We start from the raw sequence: 18,882 nt of genomic DNA on the forward strand, positions 1-18,882 counted from the left end.
GGGCCATAAATCTAGCCTTGGTAAATTCAAGAAAATTGAAATCATTCCAAGCATCTTTTCTGACCACAATGCAGTAAGATTAGATCTCAATTACAGGAGAAAAACTATTAAAAATTCCAACATATGAAGGCTGAACAACATGCTGCTGAATAACCAAAAATCACAGAAGAAATTTAAAAAAAATCAAAATTTGCATAGAAACAAATGAAAATGAAAACACAACAACCCAAAACCTGTGGGACACTGTAAAAGCAGTCCTAAGGGGAAAGTTCATAGCAATACAGGCATACCTCAAGAAACAAGAAAAAAAGTCAAATAAATGACCTAACTCTACACCTAAAGCAACTAGAAAAGGAAAAAATGAAGAATCCCAGGGTTAGTAGAAGGAAAGAAATCTTAAAAATTAAGGCAGAAATAAATGCAAAAGAAACAAAAGAGACCATAGCAAAAATCAACAAAGCCAAAAGCTGGTTCTTTGAAAGGATAAATAAAATTGACAAACCATTAGCCAGACTCATCAAGAAACAAAGGGAGAAAAATCAAATCAATAAAATTAGAAACGAAAATGGAGAGATCACAACAGACAACACAGAAATCCAAAGGATCATAAGAGACTACTATCAACAATTATATGCCAATAAAATGGACAACGTGGAAGAAATGGACAAATACTTAGAAAAGTACAACTTTCCAAAACTGGACCAGGAAGAAATAGAAAATCTTAACAGACCCATCACAAGCACGGAAATTGAAACTGTAATCAGAAGTCTTCCAGCAAACAAAAGCCCAGGTCCAGACGGCTTCACAGCTGAATTCTACCAAAAATTTAGAGAAGAGCTAACACCTATCCTGCTCAAACTCTTCCAGAAAATTGCAGAGGAAGGTAAACTTCCAAACTCATTCTATGAGGCCACCATCACCCTAATACCAAAACCTGACACAGATCCCACAAAAAAAGAAAACTACAGGCCAATAACACCAATGAACATAGATGCAAAAATCCTTAACAAAATTCTAGAAATCAGGATCCAACAACACATTAAAAAGACCATACACCATGACCAAGTGGGCTTTATCCCAGGGATGCAAGGATTCTTCAATATCTGCAAATCAATCAATGTAATACATCACATTAACAAATTGAAAAATAAAAACCATATGATTATCTCAATAGATGCAGAGAAAGCCTTTGACAAAATTCAACACCCATTTATGATAAAAACTCTCCAGAAAGCAGGAATAGAAGGAACATACCTTAACATAATAAAAGCTATATATGACAAACCCACAGCAAACTTTATCCTCAATGGTGAAAAATTGAAAGCATTTCACCTAAAGTCAGGAACAAGACAAGGGTGCCCACTTTCACCATTTCTAGTCAACATAGTTCTGGAAGTTTTGGCCTCAGTAATCAGAGCAGAAAAAGAAATAAAAGGAATCCAAATTGGAAAAGAAGTAAAACTCTCACTGTTTGCAGATGACATGATCCTCTACATAGAAAACCCTAAAGACTCCACCAGAAAATTACTAGAACTAATCAGTGAATATGGTAAAGTTGCAGGATATAAAATCAACACACAGAAATCCCTTGCATTCCTATACACTAATAATGAGAAAACAGAAAGAGAAATTAAGGAAACAATTCCATTCACCATTGCAACAAAAAGAATAAAATAGGAATATATCTACCTAAAGAAACTGAAGACCTATATATAGAAAATTATAAAACACTGGTGAAAGAAATCAAAGAGGACACTAATAGATGGAGAAATATACCATGTTCATGGATCAGAAGAATCAATATAGTGAAAATGAGTATACTACCCAAAGCAATTTATAGATTCAATGCAATCCCTATCAAGCTACCAACGGTATTCTTCACAGAGCTAGAACAAATAATTTCACAATTTGTATGGAAGTACAAAAAACCTCAAATAGCCAAAGCAATCTTGAGAAAGAAGAATTGAACTGGAGGAATCAACCTGCCTGACTTCAGGCTCTACTACAAAGCCACAGTCATCAAGACAGTATGGTACTCACACAAAGACAGAAATATAGATCAATGGAACAAAATAGAAAGCCCAGAGATAAATCCACGCACATATGGACACCTTATCTTTGACAAAGGAGGCAAGAATATACAATGGATTCAAGACAATCTCTTCAACAAGTGGTGCTGGGAAAACTGGTCAACCACTTGTAAAAGAATGAAACTAGAACACTTTCTAACACCATACACAAAAATAAACTCAAAATGGATTAAGATCTCAACGTAAGACCAGAAACTATAAAACTCCTAGAGGAGAACATAGGCCAAACACTCTCTGACATACGTCACAGCAGGATCCTCTATGACCCACCTCCCAGAATATTGGAAATAAAAGCAAAAAAAAAAAAAAAAACAAATGGGACCTAATTAAAATTAAAAGCATCTGCACAACAAAGGAAACTATTAGCAAGGTGAAAAGACAGCCTTCAGAATGGGAGAAAATAATAGCAAATGAAGCAACTGACAACTAATCTCAAAAATATACAAGCAAGTCCTACAGCTCAATTCAAGAAAAATAAATGACCCAATCAAAAAATGGGCCAAAGAACTAAATAGACATTTCTCCAAAGAAGACATACAGATGGCTAACAAACACATGAAAAGATGCTCAACATCACTCATTATCAGAGACATGCAAATCAAAACCACTATGAGGTATCATTTCATGCCAGTCAGAATGGCTATGATCCAAAAGTCTACAAGCAATAAATGCTGGAGAGGGTGTGGAGAAAAGGGAACCCTCTTACACTGTTGGTGGGAATGCAGACCAGTACAGCCACTATGGAGAATAGTGTGGAGATTCCTTGAAAAACTGGAAATAGAACTGCCTTATGACCCAGCAATCCCACTGCTGGGCATGCACACCGAGGAAACCAGAATTGAAAGAGACAAGTGTACCCCAGTGTTCATCACAGCACTGTTTATAATAGCCAGGACATGGAAGCAACCTAGATGTCCATCGGCAGATGAATGGATAAGAAAGCTTCGGTACATATACACAATGGAGTATTACTCAGCCATTAAAAAGAAAACATTTGAATCAGTTCTAATGAGGTGGATGAAACTGGAGCCTATTATACAGAGTGAAGTAAGCCAGAAAGAAAAACACCAATACAGTATACTAATGCACATATATGGAATTTAGAAAGATGGTAACAATAACCCTGTATACGAGACAGCAAAAGAGACACTGATGTATAGAACAGTCTTTTGAACTCTGTGGGAGAGGGAGAGGGTGGGATGATTTGGGAGAATGGCATTAAAACATGTAAAATATCATATATGAAATGAGTTGCCAGTCCAGGTTCGATGCACGATACTGGATGCTTGGGGCTGGTGCACTGGGATGACCCAGAGGGATGGTATGGGGAGGGAGGAGGGAGGAGGGTTCAGGATGGGGAACACGTGTATACCTGTGGCAGATTCATGTTGATATATGGCAAAACGAATACAATATTGTAAAGTTAAAAAATAAAATTAAAAACAAATCAAAACTGAAAATTGATGCACATAGAAAATTTCCAAATTGATTGAGGTTAGACATTTAAATATAGCACTAGCTTTTTGTGAACTCATTGCAGTACACCAAGTCTCAATAACCAATATACTGACTTACTTCCACAATGCCATGAAATTAAACATGTATAAAGTAATTTATAAATATTATAAATGTCCATCTAAATATGTAAATAAAGAAATGGAGGCAGAAGTTTACTGGCTTGTCTAAAATAACATAGTCACTTGATTCATTTTACTTTCTAGCTTTTCCTTTTCAACTTTTTTTCTTCTGTTTTTAAATTTTTTATTGGAATATAGTTGATTTACAATGTACAATGTTGTGTTAGTTTTTAAAATTAACGTTTAACTACATGGAGTTAAACATGACCAGACCAGGACTGGACTTCAGCGAGTCTGACTCCAGTCTAGTTTTCCTTCTAGACTAATATAAACCAACTAACATATAATAACCAGAGACTTCATAAAAAGATACCCATCTGAATGCCAGCTTATAGAAAGGTTAAAAACATCAGCATTCGAATTTTTGCCTAGGTTCTTATTCTTCTATGACCCAGTTATTATTTTAAAGGAGAGAATTAAAATGTCTCCATGTTGCAATCCTTACAAAGAGTTACTTGAAACTTTCAGTAGATATTACGAGATGCCAGTCCAGGTTCAGTGCACGATGCTGGATGCTTGGGGCTGGTGCGCTGGGAAGGCCCAGGGGGATGGTATGGGGAGGTTGGGAGGGAGGAGGGTTCAGGATGGGGAGCATGTGATTTAAAAAAAAAAAAAAAAAAAAACATGGACAATGTCAAAAATCCACACAACTCTGAAGATGGGAAATGAAAAAGATGTCACTATCTTACAGGGAACTTCCTGTATGATATAAAAACCATAATATTTATGGAGCTGGAATAAGAACGGCAAGGAGGTGTAGCCACACACCACTTCCATAAAACTCAGCAGTCCTGATTCCCAAAAGTAAGTTAAAAGAAAAAACTTAAGGAAAAACATTATCTTTACTGTTTATCATGTTTTTCATGGAAATAAGAAAAGCACAGCCAATCCTATACTTGGAGATACTGAATTTCAAAGGACTCACTATTTCTATGCTTCTTTATCCTCATCTCTCAGTATTTATGCAGAGACAGCAACCTTCAGAAGACAAAAAGTACCGAAAACAGTGCTCGTGGGGATGTGTGTGTAGGACGGGGACAGAGCGTGCTGTGAGTGCATCGTCTCTCAAAGCTTGACCAGAAGGGAGCAGGAGAATGCGAGGGGCCCTGGGGACATTCGCCTTTAACCTCTGTAGTGTGCATGGTGAACACAAACCTCTTGTTTTAAAAATAACAAATGCGTATGATTTTGTCCTAGTTCTGAGACAAGTAAAATAGAAAATGGAAGAGGAGGCCCTACCTGAGACCAGAAAAAAAAAAAAAAAAAACATTACAGCAAGGGCTAGAGAGAAGGTCAGTCTGAATACTAAGGGATGATCATGCTTCTGAAAACGATTTCTTACAGGAGCCGGAAGACATTTTTACAAGACTCTTCAGGCATCTTCAGTAAACCCTAGGAAGAAACAATAATGAAAAGCCTTGATACTGAGGTGAAAGGTGCAGTAGTTAAAAAAAGAGAGCGCCAAAAATTAAAATTATAAAAATATAATTCAAATTCATAATGAAGGCAGTTAAGCACCAAAAAAAAAAAAAAAAAGCAGTTAAAAAGGGAGCAAACTTGAAAAATTCTTCAATAATTTAGAGGAAGACAACCCCTGGCAAATTGAGATCCATTAATATCGAATTCCTGTTGAAACAACCAGATGTAAAGAAACAAAAATCTGTAGTACCACACACAAAAAAGAGAAACTTTAAGGATTTTTAAAGCTATAAAGAAAATGTGACCCAAATGAAGGAAAATGCCTCCAAAGCCAAGAGGCCCAAAATTTGATTTAAAATGTAACAGTAGGCACATATGTGTGAAAGAAAAACCCTGGGCAGAGAGAGGCAGGCGTTAGGAACACACGTGAAGATGAGTAATCGGTGGAAACCCTCCTGAAATGCAGACCAGCGGCCACAGCCTCACACAGCGGGGGCGTCTCTCCAAGGAAAGCGGAGAAAGCGCCCGACGGCTTCCTAAGGGGCTCAGCGAGACGTCAGAGGAGGCATCCACCTCCTTGCTGCAAACCACAAAGATATTCCTAAAAGGTTCTGGATTGAAAATAAAACAGACAAAACAAAAGGAGGCAGACGGGCTTTGGCCATCTCATAACAAGGACACGGTAGGGAACAACATGGCAACATTTAGACATTTCAAGAGGGGATTAATTAAAACAACTACGAGCATAGTAACCTGTCGCCACACAAAACGCACTTACACTTCTTCGGGGGAAAATACTGGCAACCGTTACACTCAGCCAAGGGTTGCGTGTAACCAGGGGCTCTCCTAATGAAACAGGTCACCTACATCCATACTTAGAACTCTACTCGAGCCAGCCAAGAAAGGAATCACATTTAACAGCTTACGAATGGAAAATCCTAGAATTAAATGACTGACAGTGAGTGGCAAGGGCACATTTTAGTAAGTCAACATTATTTTATAAATAGGACCTAAAAATTAAATACATACACCATTCTTGGAGAAAAACAAACATTTTAAGTAATGATTTAACCATGACATTATTGGACACTAACGACCACATTAATGGGCTAAGACGGTGAGCATTAGCATAAACAAACCAGTCTCATCTCCACCGCACACGGAAAAGAGAGCAATCAGAATCTCTCTCCTGATTTTGACCACTTAGGAAAGCTTGTTTAAAGAACACATTTCTCTTGCCAATGCCTGATTTCTGATACTCAGAAGAGATGAACTACAGAAAGATCTGGTCGTTAGCCTGTCTGCTAAAAGGGTTCTTTCTTCTGCGCACAGAGCTTCAGTCCCGGCATGCCAGGGAAGGAAGTCGGGGGAATGAAGGGATGAGTTGTCGACAGACCACGACGGCTGTTTCATCCGAGCGGGCCTCGGTGCTCCCTAACTGCCTGCTTCCATCCCGTCGGTCAGACACGTGGTCTGCCTGTGTGACAGGCTGGTGGTAATTAACCCCAGCAGCAAGGTCTTTCTTTCAGTCTTTGCGTTTGCTCTTGTTTTCTTTCTTTTCTTTTTTTTATTAATCATTGCAAATTAAGAGACCCTGTTTGGAGCTGCAACCCCCGTGCCATGTAAAAACAGTCCTTATTAAATAATTTGAAGCTGGAGAATGGTATAATCATATTTATGCTGTAACCCTAGCAGCAGAGCATGACAGATTACTGAAGAGAACACACAGGTGAAGAGACCAGTTAATAAGCTAGCAGAGTCATGACAGTAAGGGCCTGAAGCCCGGTGTCACAGTGGCGGGGGAGAGCGCAGGAAACGGGCCTGAAAGGGAGTCCGGGTGTCCAATTTGGTTAACTTGAGGAGAGGACATGTGTCAGGCATGGAGACAGAAATTCAGTAGGTAGGAGTCTGGGAAAAAAATTAATTCAGGTCTGAACTAGCCGGAAATGAAGGATTAGGGGGAGACTCGGTACAAAAAGTATCTTCATGTTACTTACCTTTCTTTGTGATGGCTATTACCTCTGTTTAACATGAACAGACGCTGTTCATGGAGGTTATGTGACTCAATCAAAATTAGACAGGTAGCCAGAGAAAAAACTCAGTCCTTACGATTTGAAGCTGAATGTTTCTCTCACTGTGCCATTAGGGAGCAAAGCATAAATTGTATATTTATCTTTGATACAGATAAATGTTTATATTTAGCTCAGAGGATTAAAGGATCAATGAGAAACCCAGGAAATGAGTCAGAAGACTGAGGACCTAACCTGACATCTCAGCTCATGAAGAATGAAGAGGATTAGTGGTGAAAACTTGCATCTGGATGGTTCTGGTTAGACTGTCACATGACATTATAATCACCAGGGTTCAGGGAGACAGACACTGTGGAGGTCAGCAACGAGGCCAGAAGTAAAGGCCTTGCTGGGCAGGGCTTTCTTTGTTCAATTTATTTCAATGCAAACACGAACACTCTACGTCTGGAAAACACTTGCCATGTTGGTGTAATTTTAAATTGTCAAGCATTTTCGGAATATGTTCACGGTGCGATTAGATCGGCTATTTTGCTTTGGGAGATATAATTTTATAGGTTACATCGCTCTTTTGAAATGCCATGCTGCATTTCTCAGCAGTCCTCATTGGCTAATAATTCAATTATAAACACAATTCATTATTTTCATGTTGGATGAGAAAGCCTTTTGTGCTGGCTTGAGCTATCTCCCCAGAGCAAGTGGTGCAGTTTGTAAAAGGCCAGACCACAGGGTGGAGCATTCAGAGTAAGAAGCGTCATGCGACGTTTAAGCATATTTCATGGAACGCTGCCTTACAGCAGCTGATCTGCAGCACAAGCCAGCCAAACTTCCGACGTGAAGGCTGGTGTGGGGCACGGGGAGGGGCTCACGCATTCCTGTTTCTCTAGTCTCCACCCTGCTTTACAAATCACTCTTCCTCGTGCATTTCCTTTCCTCAGTTTCCTCTGTCGCCCCCTGATCAGAGGTTGCTCTAAGAGTCTCTCCTGGGGCCTTTTCACGCATCTTGGGCCTGCTCTTCTCCAGTCTCTGCTGAAACCACTCATTTCTGTGTCTTTCCTTTTGTGTAGTATGATCTTTACAAAGGGGGTTATGAGAAGTCGGGTGGGAAGCCGTGGGATGAATTACCTGTTGACGGACAGCATCAGAAATGGGCAGATGAGAACCACCAGCATTGGCCTGAGCACTTTAGCCACTATTAATTAAGAAATTTCTTCTGATCCATCAGTTAAACGGTCTCCCTCTGCATTTTACACCTCTGATCATTTTTCTACTGTGTGATACTGTACAGACATGCATGGAAAATGAAATGGCTTGTGTTACTCCTTGTAATAGTCACTTGCCATTGAATTTCAGGCCCTAACCAAAGATATCCTCTACCAAGTGTCCCAGTTCTAAGGCCCAGCAAATACTCAGTTCAGCTCAGTCACATCCGACTCTTTGCAACCCCATGGACTGCAGCACGCCAGGCCTCGCTGTCCATCACCAACTCCCAGAGCTTGCTCAAACTCATGTCCATCAAGTCGGTGATGTCATCCAACTATCTCATCCTCTGTCGTTCCCTTCTTAACAAAGTCCTAATTTACTATCAGGGTCTGAAGCCTCAGTATCTTTGTATAATCCTAAATATGTTTAGTCCACTTTAAAAATTTTTCACATGTACCTAAACTTCAGAGTAGACAAAATGAATAATAAAGTTTCTCCAGAAATACAAAAACATTTCTGGTTTGATTTTGGTGATTATATCACAGGTTGTTTGGTTTTGTCTGGAATTATAACTTCTTAAAAACTACATAGGTGGTCACATAAATAACAAATACTTTTAAAAAGAAAAGTTTTTTTTTTTAATACGTGGTATAATGTTATCATTATAATTAACAGAAAACTTGCCTAATAGTCAAATTGCTAAAAAGACAAAAATTTTCAATGTCAATGTGTTATTTCTGTTTACTAGGGACATCATTTAAAAGGAAAGATTAAATTCTTTTCTTAAAAAAACAGTAAATAGGACTTTCCTTGTCGTGCAGTAGATAAGAATCCACCTGCCAATGCAGGGAGCACAGGTTAGGTCCCTGGTCTGGGAAGATGACACGCGCCATGGAGCGGACGAGGTGGGGCACCACAAATACTGAGGCACTCGCCGCAGTGAACGAGCCCCCTGCGGCAACTACCAGAGCCTCAAAACCCTCCAAGCCGGCTTCAACCATACATGCACCAAGAGCTTCCAGATGTTCAAACTGCATTTAGATAAGGCAGAGCAACCAGAGATCAAATCGTCAACATCTGCTGGATCATCGAAAAAGCAAGAGAGTTCCAGAAAAACATTTACTTCTGCTTTATTGACTATGCCAAGGCCTTTGACTGTGTGCATCACAGCAAACTGTGGGAAATTCTTCAAGAGATGGGAATACCAGACCACCTGACTTGCCTCCTGCAAAATCTGTATGCAGGTCAAGAAGCAACAGTTAGAACTCGACATGGACCAACAGACTGGTTCCAAATTGGGAAAGGAGTACGTCAGGGCTGTATATTGTCACCCTGTTTATTTAACTTATATGCAGAGTACATCATGAGAAACACTGGGCTGGAAGAAGCACAGCTGGAATCAAGATTGCAGGGAGAAATATCAATAAACCTAAATATGTAGATGACACCACCCTTATAGCAGAAAGCAAAGAGGAACTGAAAAGTCTCTTGATGAAAGTAAAAGAAAAGAGTGAAAAAAGCTGACTTAAAACTCAACATTCAAAAAACTAAGATCATGTTATCCAGTCCCATCACTTAATGGTAAATAGATGGGGAAAAAGTGGAAACAGTGACAGACTTTATTTTTGTGGGCTCCAAAATCACTGCAGATGGTCACTGCAGCCATGAAATTAAAAGACACTTGCTCCTTGGAACCTAGACAGCATATTAAAAAGCTGAGACATAACTCTGCTGTCAAAGGCCCATCTAGTCAAAGCTGTGGTTTTTCCAGTGGTCATGTATGGATGTGAAAGTTGGACCATAAAGAAAGCTGAGGACCAAAGAACTGATGCTTTTGAACTGTGGTGTTGGAGAAGATTCTTGAGAGTGCCTTGGACTGCAAGGAGATCCAACCAGTCCATCCTAAATGAAATCAGTCCTGGGTGTTCATTGGAAGGACTGATGCTGAAGCTGAGACTCCAATATTTTGTCAACCTGATGTGAAGAGCTGACTCATTGGAAAAGACCGTGATGCTGGGAAAGATTGAAGGCGAGAGAAGAAGGGGACGACAGAGGATGAGATGGCTGGATGGCATCACCGACTCAATGGACATGGGTTTGAGTGAACTCCAGGAACTGGTGATGGACAGGGAAGCTGGTGTGCTGCAGTCCATGGGGTCGCAAAGAGTCGGACATGACTGAGGACTGAACTGACTGAAGCCTGTGGCCCAGAGCCAGGGGCCACAATAAGAGAAGCCATAAGAGTGAGAAGCCCCAGCACAGCTGGAGAGTAGTCCCCATTCTGCAACTAGAGAAAAGCCCCATTGCAATGATGACCCAGTGTAAATAAAATTAACAAATAAATTAATTTTTGAAAACAATAAATATAAAAAACAAAACTATTCAGCAGTGCTCTTTTAAACAATTACCTTTTCCATTCCGTTACAGTCACTGGGTCTTACTATTTTTTTCAATGTACTCTGCTCATTCAGCACTGTCTGATTGTTGCCTTGCCCTCCCACACTTGATTTCCACAATGTCCTCCCAGAAAAAGAAAAGTCAGGATTCAGTGTCACGATGCCTCCAGTCTCCTAAGTAAGGCAGCCAGAATGAAAGCAGGGAAGTCAGGATTCAGTGTCACGATGCCTCCAAAGTCTCCTAAGTAAGGCAGCCAGAATGAAAGCAGGGAAGTCAGGATTCAGTGTCACGATGCCTCCAAACAGCCTCCTAAGTAAGGCAGCCAGAATGAAAGCAGGGAAGTCAGGATTCAGTGTCACGATGCCTCCAGTCTCCTAAGCAAGGCAGCCAGAATGAAAGCAGGGAAGTCAGGATTCAGTGTCACGATGCCTCCAGTCTCCTAAGCAAGGCAGCCAGAATGAAAGCAGGGAAGTCAGGATTCAGTGTCACGATGCCTCCAGCCTCCTAAGTAAGGCAGCCAGAATGAAAGCAGGGTGATACACCGAAGAGAGTGCTGCTCTGGGCCCTGAGACCTGGTTCCCGTCACCACGGAGTCTGTGAACTCAGCCTTGGTTTCTTCATCTGTGAAGTAAGAATAATCGTGTATAATCCCCCAAACCCCTAAATTTATAAAATACTAAGTTATTTTAAAAATCTTAAAGAGAAATCCCTGAGGGCTTCCCTGATAGCTCAGTTGGTAAAGACTCCAACTGAAATGCAGGAGACCCCTGTTCAATCCTTGGGTCAGGAAGATCCGCTGCAGAAGGGATAGGCTACCCACTGCAGCATTCTTGGGCTTCCCCTGTGGCTCAGCTGGTAAAGAATCCGCCTGCAATGCGGGAGACCTGGGTTAGATCCCTGGGTTGGGAAGATCCCCTGGAGAAGGGAAAGGTTCCACTCCAGGATCCTGGCCTGGAGAATCCCATGGACTGTAGAGTCCATGGGGTCACAAAGAGTTGGACACGACTAAGCTACTTTCACTTTGAAAGACAAATCACTGAAAAATTAAATTAAATATTGATAATATAGTGAAAATGAAGATTGGTAAAAGAAATAATTTCTTGACTTTCAAAATTAGATTCTTAATCAGCCACTGCACTTATCTAAACATGTTTAGTTGGAAATTATTAGAATATTTTGAAAATAAACTTGACAACATTACACAATATTTACTTTTATATTGAAATATAATTTATTTTTATATCAAGTTAGAGTCTTCCAAGACTCTAAAATAGGCTATTTCAAGGAAATTAGACAAGCTTTAAGCTATTCTCCAGAAATCTTTACTTGATCTAGAATCCCCAAAAACATCCAAATGAAACTGGGAAAATAGTTTTTGTCCATAAGAAATGGACAAAATTTGTACGAATTGGTTGACATAGAGTGGGCCTGCCAGAGGCTTAAAAACTGTAATTAATTTTAAGAAAAATTTATGAATTTGCAAGTTGCTATAGCATGACATATTATTGACTGTTAGTAGTGGAAAAATAATTCAAATTCTCTGGTCAGCCTCCAGTACTGAAAGAGATATCCTCTGATCAATTTCCTCAGAAATACTCCTTTAAAATTCTTCTTTCCACAGTTGAACTCGTGCCCTCTTTGATAGTAATTTAAGACCTTTTTATCCCTTTTCAAATTACCATATGTAGAGGAGGAAACTAAGGCTTAACAGTCACTTCTGTTACGCTTTACGACTAAGGCATAAGGAAACAAACGGAGTCATAGCACACTCCCCCATGGGTAATAACTGTGCTTCACTGCTGTTAGATAACTTGAAAAGGAAAAGATGCTTAAAATTGTGGGAATGAAGTTATCAATAACAAATTTCCTTCGATAAAGACAAAAGGCAATACAAGTATGCTCATCTAGCCAAAAAAAGGTGAGAACAATTTATTGATGAAATGAACTAATACAAAATATAGAAACTGCCCTTGTCTTTGGAACTGAGATTATAAATTTTTTTCATAGTCAACTAAGGTGTGATTAACATTTAAGTACAAAGGTTATTTAACATTTAAACACAAAGGTTTCTCCATGAGTTACTCTGGATTTATAGGATCCCACTTACCAGGATTTCTTCTGAAGCTGTGTTTTACGAGAGATGAGATGTTCAAGCACCTTATTTAACTGGGGACTGTTCTTCTGAACACAAGTCCAGGCAGAAACACAGTGCCAGAGCAGGTGGCTAATTTCATATCCTTTCTCATTAAGTTGCAAATGTTCCTGGAAGTGAAATATGAAAATATGTCTGAGAAAGAGTTCTTTGACTTGAATAAACATGGAAATAAACTTTAAATGTTTTTTTCTACATCATGTTACATCAAGTGGAACAATTTACTCAAACACATTTTTAAAAGAATATGCAGTTGATCTGAGCTTCATATGTTTATTTTCACATGGATCCCTTGTGTACAGTGTTGTTCAGTCGCTCAGTCGTATCCGACTGTGACCGCGTGGACTGCAGCACTCCAGGCCTCCCTGTCCATCACCATCTCCCGGAGCTTGCTGAAACCATGTCCCCCGAGTCAGTGATGCCATCCAACCATCTCATCCTCTGTCATCCCCTTCTCCTTCCACCTTTAATCTTTCCCAGCATTAGGGTCTTTTTCAATGAGTCAGCTCTTGGCATCAGGTGGCCAAGGTATTGGAGTTTCAGCTTCATCATCAGTCCTTCCAATGAATATTCAGGACTGATCTCCTTATTGGCTGGTTGGATCTCCTTGCAGTCCAAGGGACTCTCAAGAGTCTTCTCCAACACCACAGTCCAAAAGCATCAATTCTTTGGTGCTCAGCTTTCTTTATAGTCCAACTCTCACATCCATACATGACCACTGGAAAAATCATAGCTTTGAGTAGACAGACCTCTGTCAGCAAAGTAATGTATCTGCTTTTTAATATGCTGTCTAGGTTGGTCATAGCCTTTCTTCCAAGGAGCAAGTGTCTTTCAATTTTATGGCTGCGGTCACGATCTGCAGTGATTTTGGAGCCCAAGAAAATGAAGTCTGTCACTGTCTCCATTGTTGCTCCATCTATTTGCTATGAAGTGATGGGACCAGATGCCATGATCTTAGTTTTTTGAATGTTGAGTTTTAAGCCAGCTTTTTAACTCTCCTCTTTCACTTTCATCATGAGGCTCTTTCTGCCTCATGCCATAAGGGTGCTTTCTGCCATAAGGGTGGTATCATCTGCATATCTGAGGTTATTGATATTTCTCCCAGCAATCTTGATTCCAGCTCGTGCCTCATCCAGCTCCACATTTCACACGATGTACTCTGCATATAAGCTAAATAAGCACTCTGTGACAGGCTGAAGGGTGGGATGGGGAGGGATGGGAGAGAGATCTGGGAGGGAGGGGACATGGGTGTACCTGTAGCTGATTCTTGTTGATGTTTGACAGAAAAACAAAATTCTGTAAAGCAATTACCCTTCAATTTAAATATATATATATATATATATATAAATGTGTGCCACAATTGGAGAGTCTGTGTGCCCCAACAGAAGGAAGATCCCGAGGGCCCACAACTAAGACCAGACTCAGCCAAATAAACAAATAAATAAATTTTTTTTAATGTGTATTTTCACTCTAAGGACCAAAGTATTGCCTAACTGGACATGGTCAATGTCTGCTAAGAAACGATTTTAAAAGCCTACAAAATCAGAATGCGAATGAGTTATTTGTTTTTCTCTTAAAATGCTTCCCAACAGTTTCAAAGATTTAATTGATCTACTAAAGTAATTGGTACAAAGAAACAGATTTGTGTGTGTTTGTGTCCGTTTATTTTTATTTTTTTAATATAAATTTATTTATTTTAATTGGAGGCTAATTACTTTACAATATTGTATTGGTTTTGCCATACATTGACATGAATCCGCCATGGGTGTACATGTGTTCCCCATCTTGAACCCCTCCCACCTCCCTCCCCATCTCATCCCTCTGGGTCATCCCAGTGCACTAGCCCTGAGCACCCTGTATCATGCATCGAACCTGGATTGGCGATTCGTTTCACATATGAAAAGAAACAGTTTTTAGACATAGCACTCCTATTGAATTTTTGTCAACAGTAAAGATTCAAATACACATCCTGTGATATGTACTCAAATCACTAATTTAGCTGGTATTTTATTCTTTTATGCACCAAAAAAAAAAAAAAAAAAAAACACATTTAAAGAGATTCCAAACAGTTTTATAATTCTCATTTACTATTTGAAATGGCATCAAGACTACAACTTAAGTTTTCATATTGTGCACTCATAAGAGAGAAGGCCAGAAGTTCATACATAAATTTTAAACGAAGACGTTTTAGTCTAGTCAACTGTTTAGTTGAGTCTCACAGATGTGGATTAATCTGCATTATGTCTGGGACGTGGGTGCTGGTAATAAAGGCAGGAGGAGGATACAGTCTGTGCAGGAGCGTTACTGCCTCAGGGAACCATCATCCACAGGAGAAGGGGAGACCAGGGGGTGCTTGGAATATTAGAATACCCTCAAAAAGCCTGTTCTAAAATAACATGAGACATCAGACTAAGATGTGTGGACTCCAGTTAATATACATATTTCATCCAAATAACTCAATGTTCTGCTTTGTGGTAGAGTCTCCCCCCAAACATGGAGCCCACATAACTGAAATTCTTTTCCCAAATCGCTCTAGAAGTCTCAGCCTGGACGCCTGACAACCCTCACGTGGCAGACACTCTGAATGCGTGTGTAGGCACATACGTTTTGAAACTTGTGAATGGCTTGATGAACAAAAACAATCAATACTTTTTTTTTTTTTCAAATCATGTACATTGTGTGGCTAGAGACTATTCAATTAAGTCAAAAATTCTCTTTAACAAACTTATGTACCATCATCAGAGGAAATTTGCAAAAGCTTTTGGTAAAGAAATGATCAGGATTTAGATCCTGGAGATTTCAGCTTGATTTTCAATTTTATAGGACACCATTCTCACTTATCACTAAAATTGAAAAAAGAAGCCTCTGACTTCTGGAACTGAGCTGACATCAGTATGACCACAAACTGGTCTGCTGCTCACAGGCAGGTCATTTTACTCTGCTGGACATAAACTCACAGAATATCAACCTCAGACAACACTACTCTGATATATAAACAAAACCACTTGATTTTTTTTTCTAAGCACACACAGAAAGTCACTGTGCCCCCTACAAAACACCCAACCAGAACTGCCCCTACATCTGCCAGCATCCAATCTAAAGGGAACTCCTGTTTCCCTAGGGCCTCCCCCAACCTGCCATACCTGGAAATTTTCCAGATAAGTGAGGCTTATCTCTTATCCTTATGTGTTAAATCCTTCTATAATTCAAGCATTTACATGGACATCTTGCTAAAGTTTCTTCCCTGCTTTTATACTTTTTGCAAAAGAAAAAATGTATTTGAAAAACTAGAATGAATTAATATAATGATGATGATGTGATTTAATACCATCATCACGTATATCAACCACATAGTAGACGAAGAGGAAGCAGCGCTCTGAGGGCCGTAGGTGGTGTAGAGTTCTTTGCGTTTACACCAGATCAGTCCCATCCAAGGTGCGGTTGGCTGATAACTCCCATCTGCAAACAAACTGCTGACTAGAGTACATAAATAAAAATGTGTATTTTAAAACATAAAATTTAGCTGTTAATTTTATTTTCAGTCCAATTAGAAATGAATGCCTATACATAGATTTCTTTTTAATTTTTGTAATTCATATTATTGTAGTTTTAAAAAGTATCAGGCACGGAGCACTGCATTGAATGACTCCCAGAGAACTGGAACTTTGTCTCTCTCGGGGTCAGTGTGGTTTTACGGCCACGTCCAGTAGTTCCTTCATTTCCCCCTGCCTGCTGCCCAGCTTTGGGCTATGCTGGTTTGCAGACTAGCACCCATACCCAAGGACAAGGGGAGTGATGCTCGAGAGGGAGGCCGGCCCCTGTAGGTGGGCAGGTGGCAGCTTTAATCAGCAGGGAAGCGTATATTCGAGGCTTCCCTTAGGAGGCTGCATAGATCTCCACACCTGCCCTCCAGAACCTTATGGTTAGGACTTCCCGGGGGGGTAAAAATCCACCCAGCAATGCAGGGCAGGCAGGTTCAATCCCTGGTCAGGGAACTAAGCTCCCACATGCCACGGAGCGACTAAGTCACGTGCTGCGAGTACTGAGTCCACATCCCCCAGCTAGAGAGCCCCTGTGCGCTAACTCCTGAGGCCTGTTCGTCCCAGAGCCCCTGCCTCAGCCAGAGTCTGTGTCCTGCAGGGAAAGACCTCACATGCCACAGCACAGACCCAACTCAGTACAGATATAAAGCCCACCTACCAAAGTGCTGCCAGTATGCTGTTGGCTGAGAATTCAGATAACCACATCAGCTTGAATTTTGTGCAAATCTGAGAAGCTCTGAGTGTCTGACCAGACTTTTTGATAGCAAAAATGAACTCTGAAGCACGGGCTCTATTGTGACTGCTCAAAGACAGCATTTGGAGTTTTATCATTGCTTTCATGCATTTGGGAGATGGTTGTCACTGCCATGAAAGGACCTCTCAATACAAATGTGTTACCTAATAACAGGACGTGAATCACAGGGTAATGCTCCTAATTGTAAAGAACCTGTGTTTCAGTCTAACCCAATTCCTAGAAACCATTTATAATTACAGTACAACACAGAATGTTCCAAATTTAGACAATGCTTTCGGCTTACTAAGTACTTAAGGCCCTGGAGGATGAGACTGCGAATACATTTGAATGTAAAGCCTGTGTCTTTCGAAGGTTTCGTGAAACTATTTGTGCTTTAGGATGGATGCACTTAGTTAGTAAATGGTCTACTGCATGTTAGTTGAATTTGAATCTACCTTCTCCAAAGAACCATGTTATTATTCTCATGTGACAACTGTGCTTAACAAATTCAGCCTTGCTGGTGACCAAAGGACAGAGTGGAAAACTCAATCCAGTGTTCTGGCTCTGCAATCCACAGAGCCAATTAAAGTGCACCATTTGTCAAAGTCAATGGAAACCCTGTGTCTGGATCAGCTTGAAAGACATTAAAAGGAGAAACAGGTTCCAGCAGCAGGGGAAAGGAAATTTCCTATTTTTATAAAGAACCAACACCCATATTGTGTGTATCCTAATGCTTATATCCCACAGAATTCCTTTTTTAAGTGATTTTTTAATAGCTCTTCGAAAACAAATAGTTTCTACTCCAATGCTTATAAAAATATTAAAAATAAAGTATTTTACAGTGGCCGAAATATGTTATCATGGGCCCTGTAGCATTACTGGAGGATAAGAGCTGTAAAAATAACTCCACAAATCCTCTGCTATAGCATATGAATAATAAAGAAGAGAGACAGGATGAATACAGATGTTACCTTTTATATTCCCAGTTTTCTCCCTTCTTCCCCCCTTTTGTTCCCCAGAAGTTGAGACAGATGAGTACTGAATGGGTAAATACTCAACTGAAGTGGGGAGGCTGGGTTACACTTACACCAGAGAAGCTGGGCGGACCCTGGGCGACAACACACGCCATCAACCACCGAATCCGCTGAACCCGCGACTCTCAGCAGCGCTGTGGCTACACGACCTTCTACATTCTTTACATTAGGAGGAAATGGGAGCAGGAAAAGGAGGGCAATAAGTCTGATAGGCTAAAATCTGTTATACTCTCTCCATGGAATCTCACACATGGAGCTGAGATAGTATTTAAAAAGACTGAAACTACACCGTCTGTTCTAAAATGCGGAAGAGCGCAGAGGCTTAGAGACTTGTCCCATCGTAAGCAGACAACGTTCTTTTCATGTGCTGACGTTCTTGCCCCTTTCAGCTCATCGAAAGCTGGATCTGAACTGCCTGAAAACAGTAGGCCTCCATGTCCTTTTGTGTGTCCTGCCGAGGCCGACAACAGCAGCCTGACTTAAGGAAAAGCAGCATCAGCCCTGAAAGTCGTGCACCTCACGACTGTAACATGCAGGCTCTCAAGGTTTCAGTTTCTTAGTTGATTAAAGGAAAAACACTCAAATCACCACCACATTAGGGTTAGCACAATTAACTACATAATTAAGCACAATTATTGTCAGCATAAT

The 18,882-nt window shown here is 40.3% G+C and overlaps 1 protein-coding gene across 21 annotated transcripts in view; it reads right to left on the bottom strand.

Annotated features, from left to right (window-relative positions):
* TMEM232 (transmembrane protein 232) overlaps positions 1-18,882 on the bottom strand; it is a 274,263-nt gene that overhangs the window by 196,361 nt on the left and 59,020 nt on the right. For all 21 annotated transcript variants that reach the window (XM_086413382.1, XM_086413380.1, XM_086413381.1 and 18 more), the window contains one exon: positions 12,881-13,035. In XM_086413382.1, coding sequence (XP_086269508.1) covers positions 12,881-13,035 — 155 coding nt within the window. The remainder of the gene's footprint in view (positions 1-12,880; positions 13,036-18,882) is intronic.

The sequence above is a fragment of the Bos grunniens genome, chromosome 7 (genome assembly GCF_055505025.1).
Source record: "Bos grunniens cultivar Pamir isolate PY7600 chromosome 7, Bosgru_T2T1.0, whole genome shotgun sequence".
NCBI classification, from domain to species: Eukaryota; Metazoa; Chordata; class Mammalia; order Artiodactyla; family Bovidae; genus Bos; species Bos grunniens.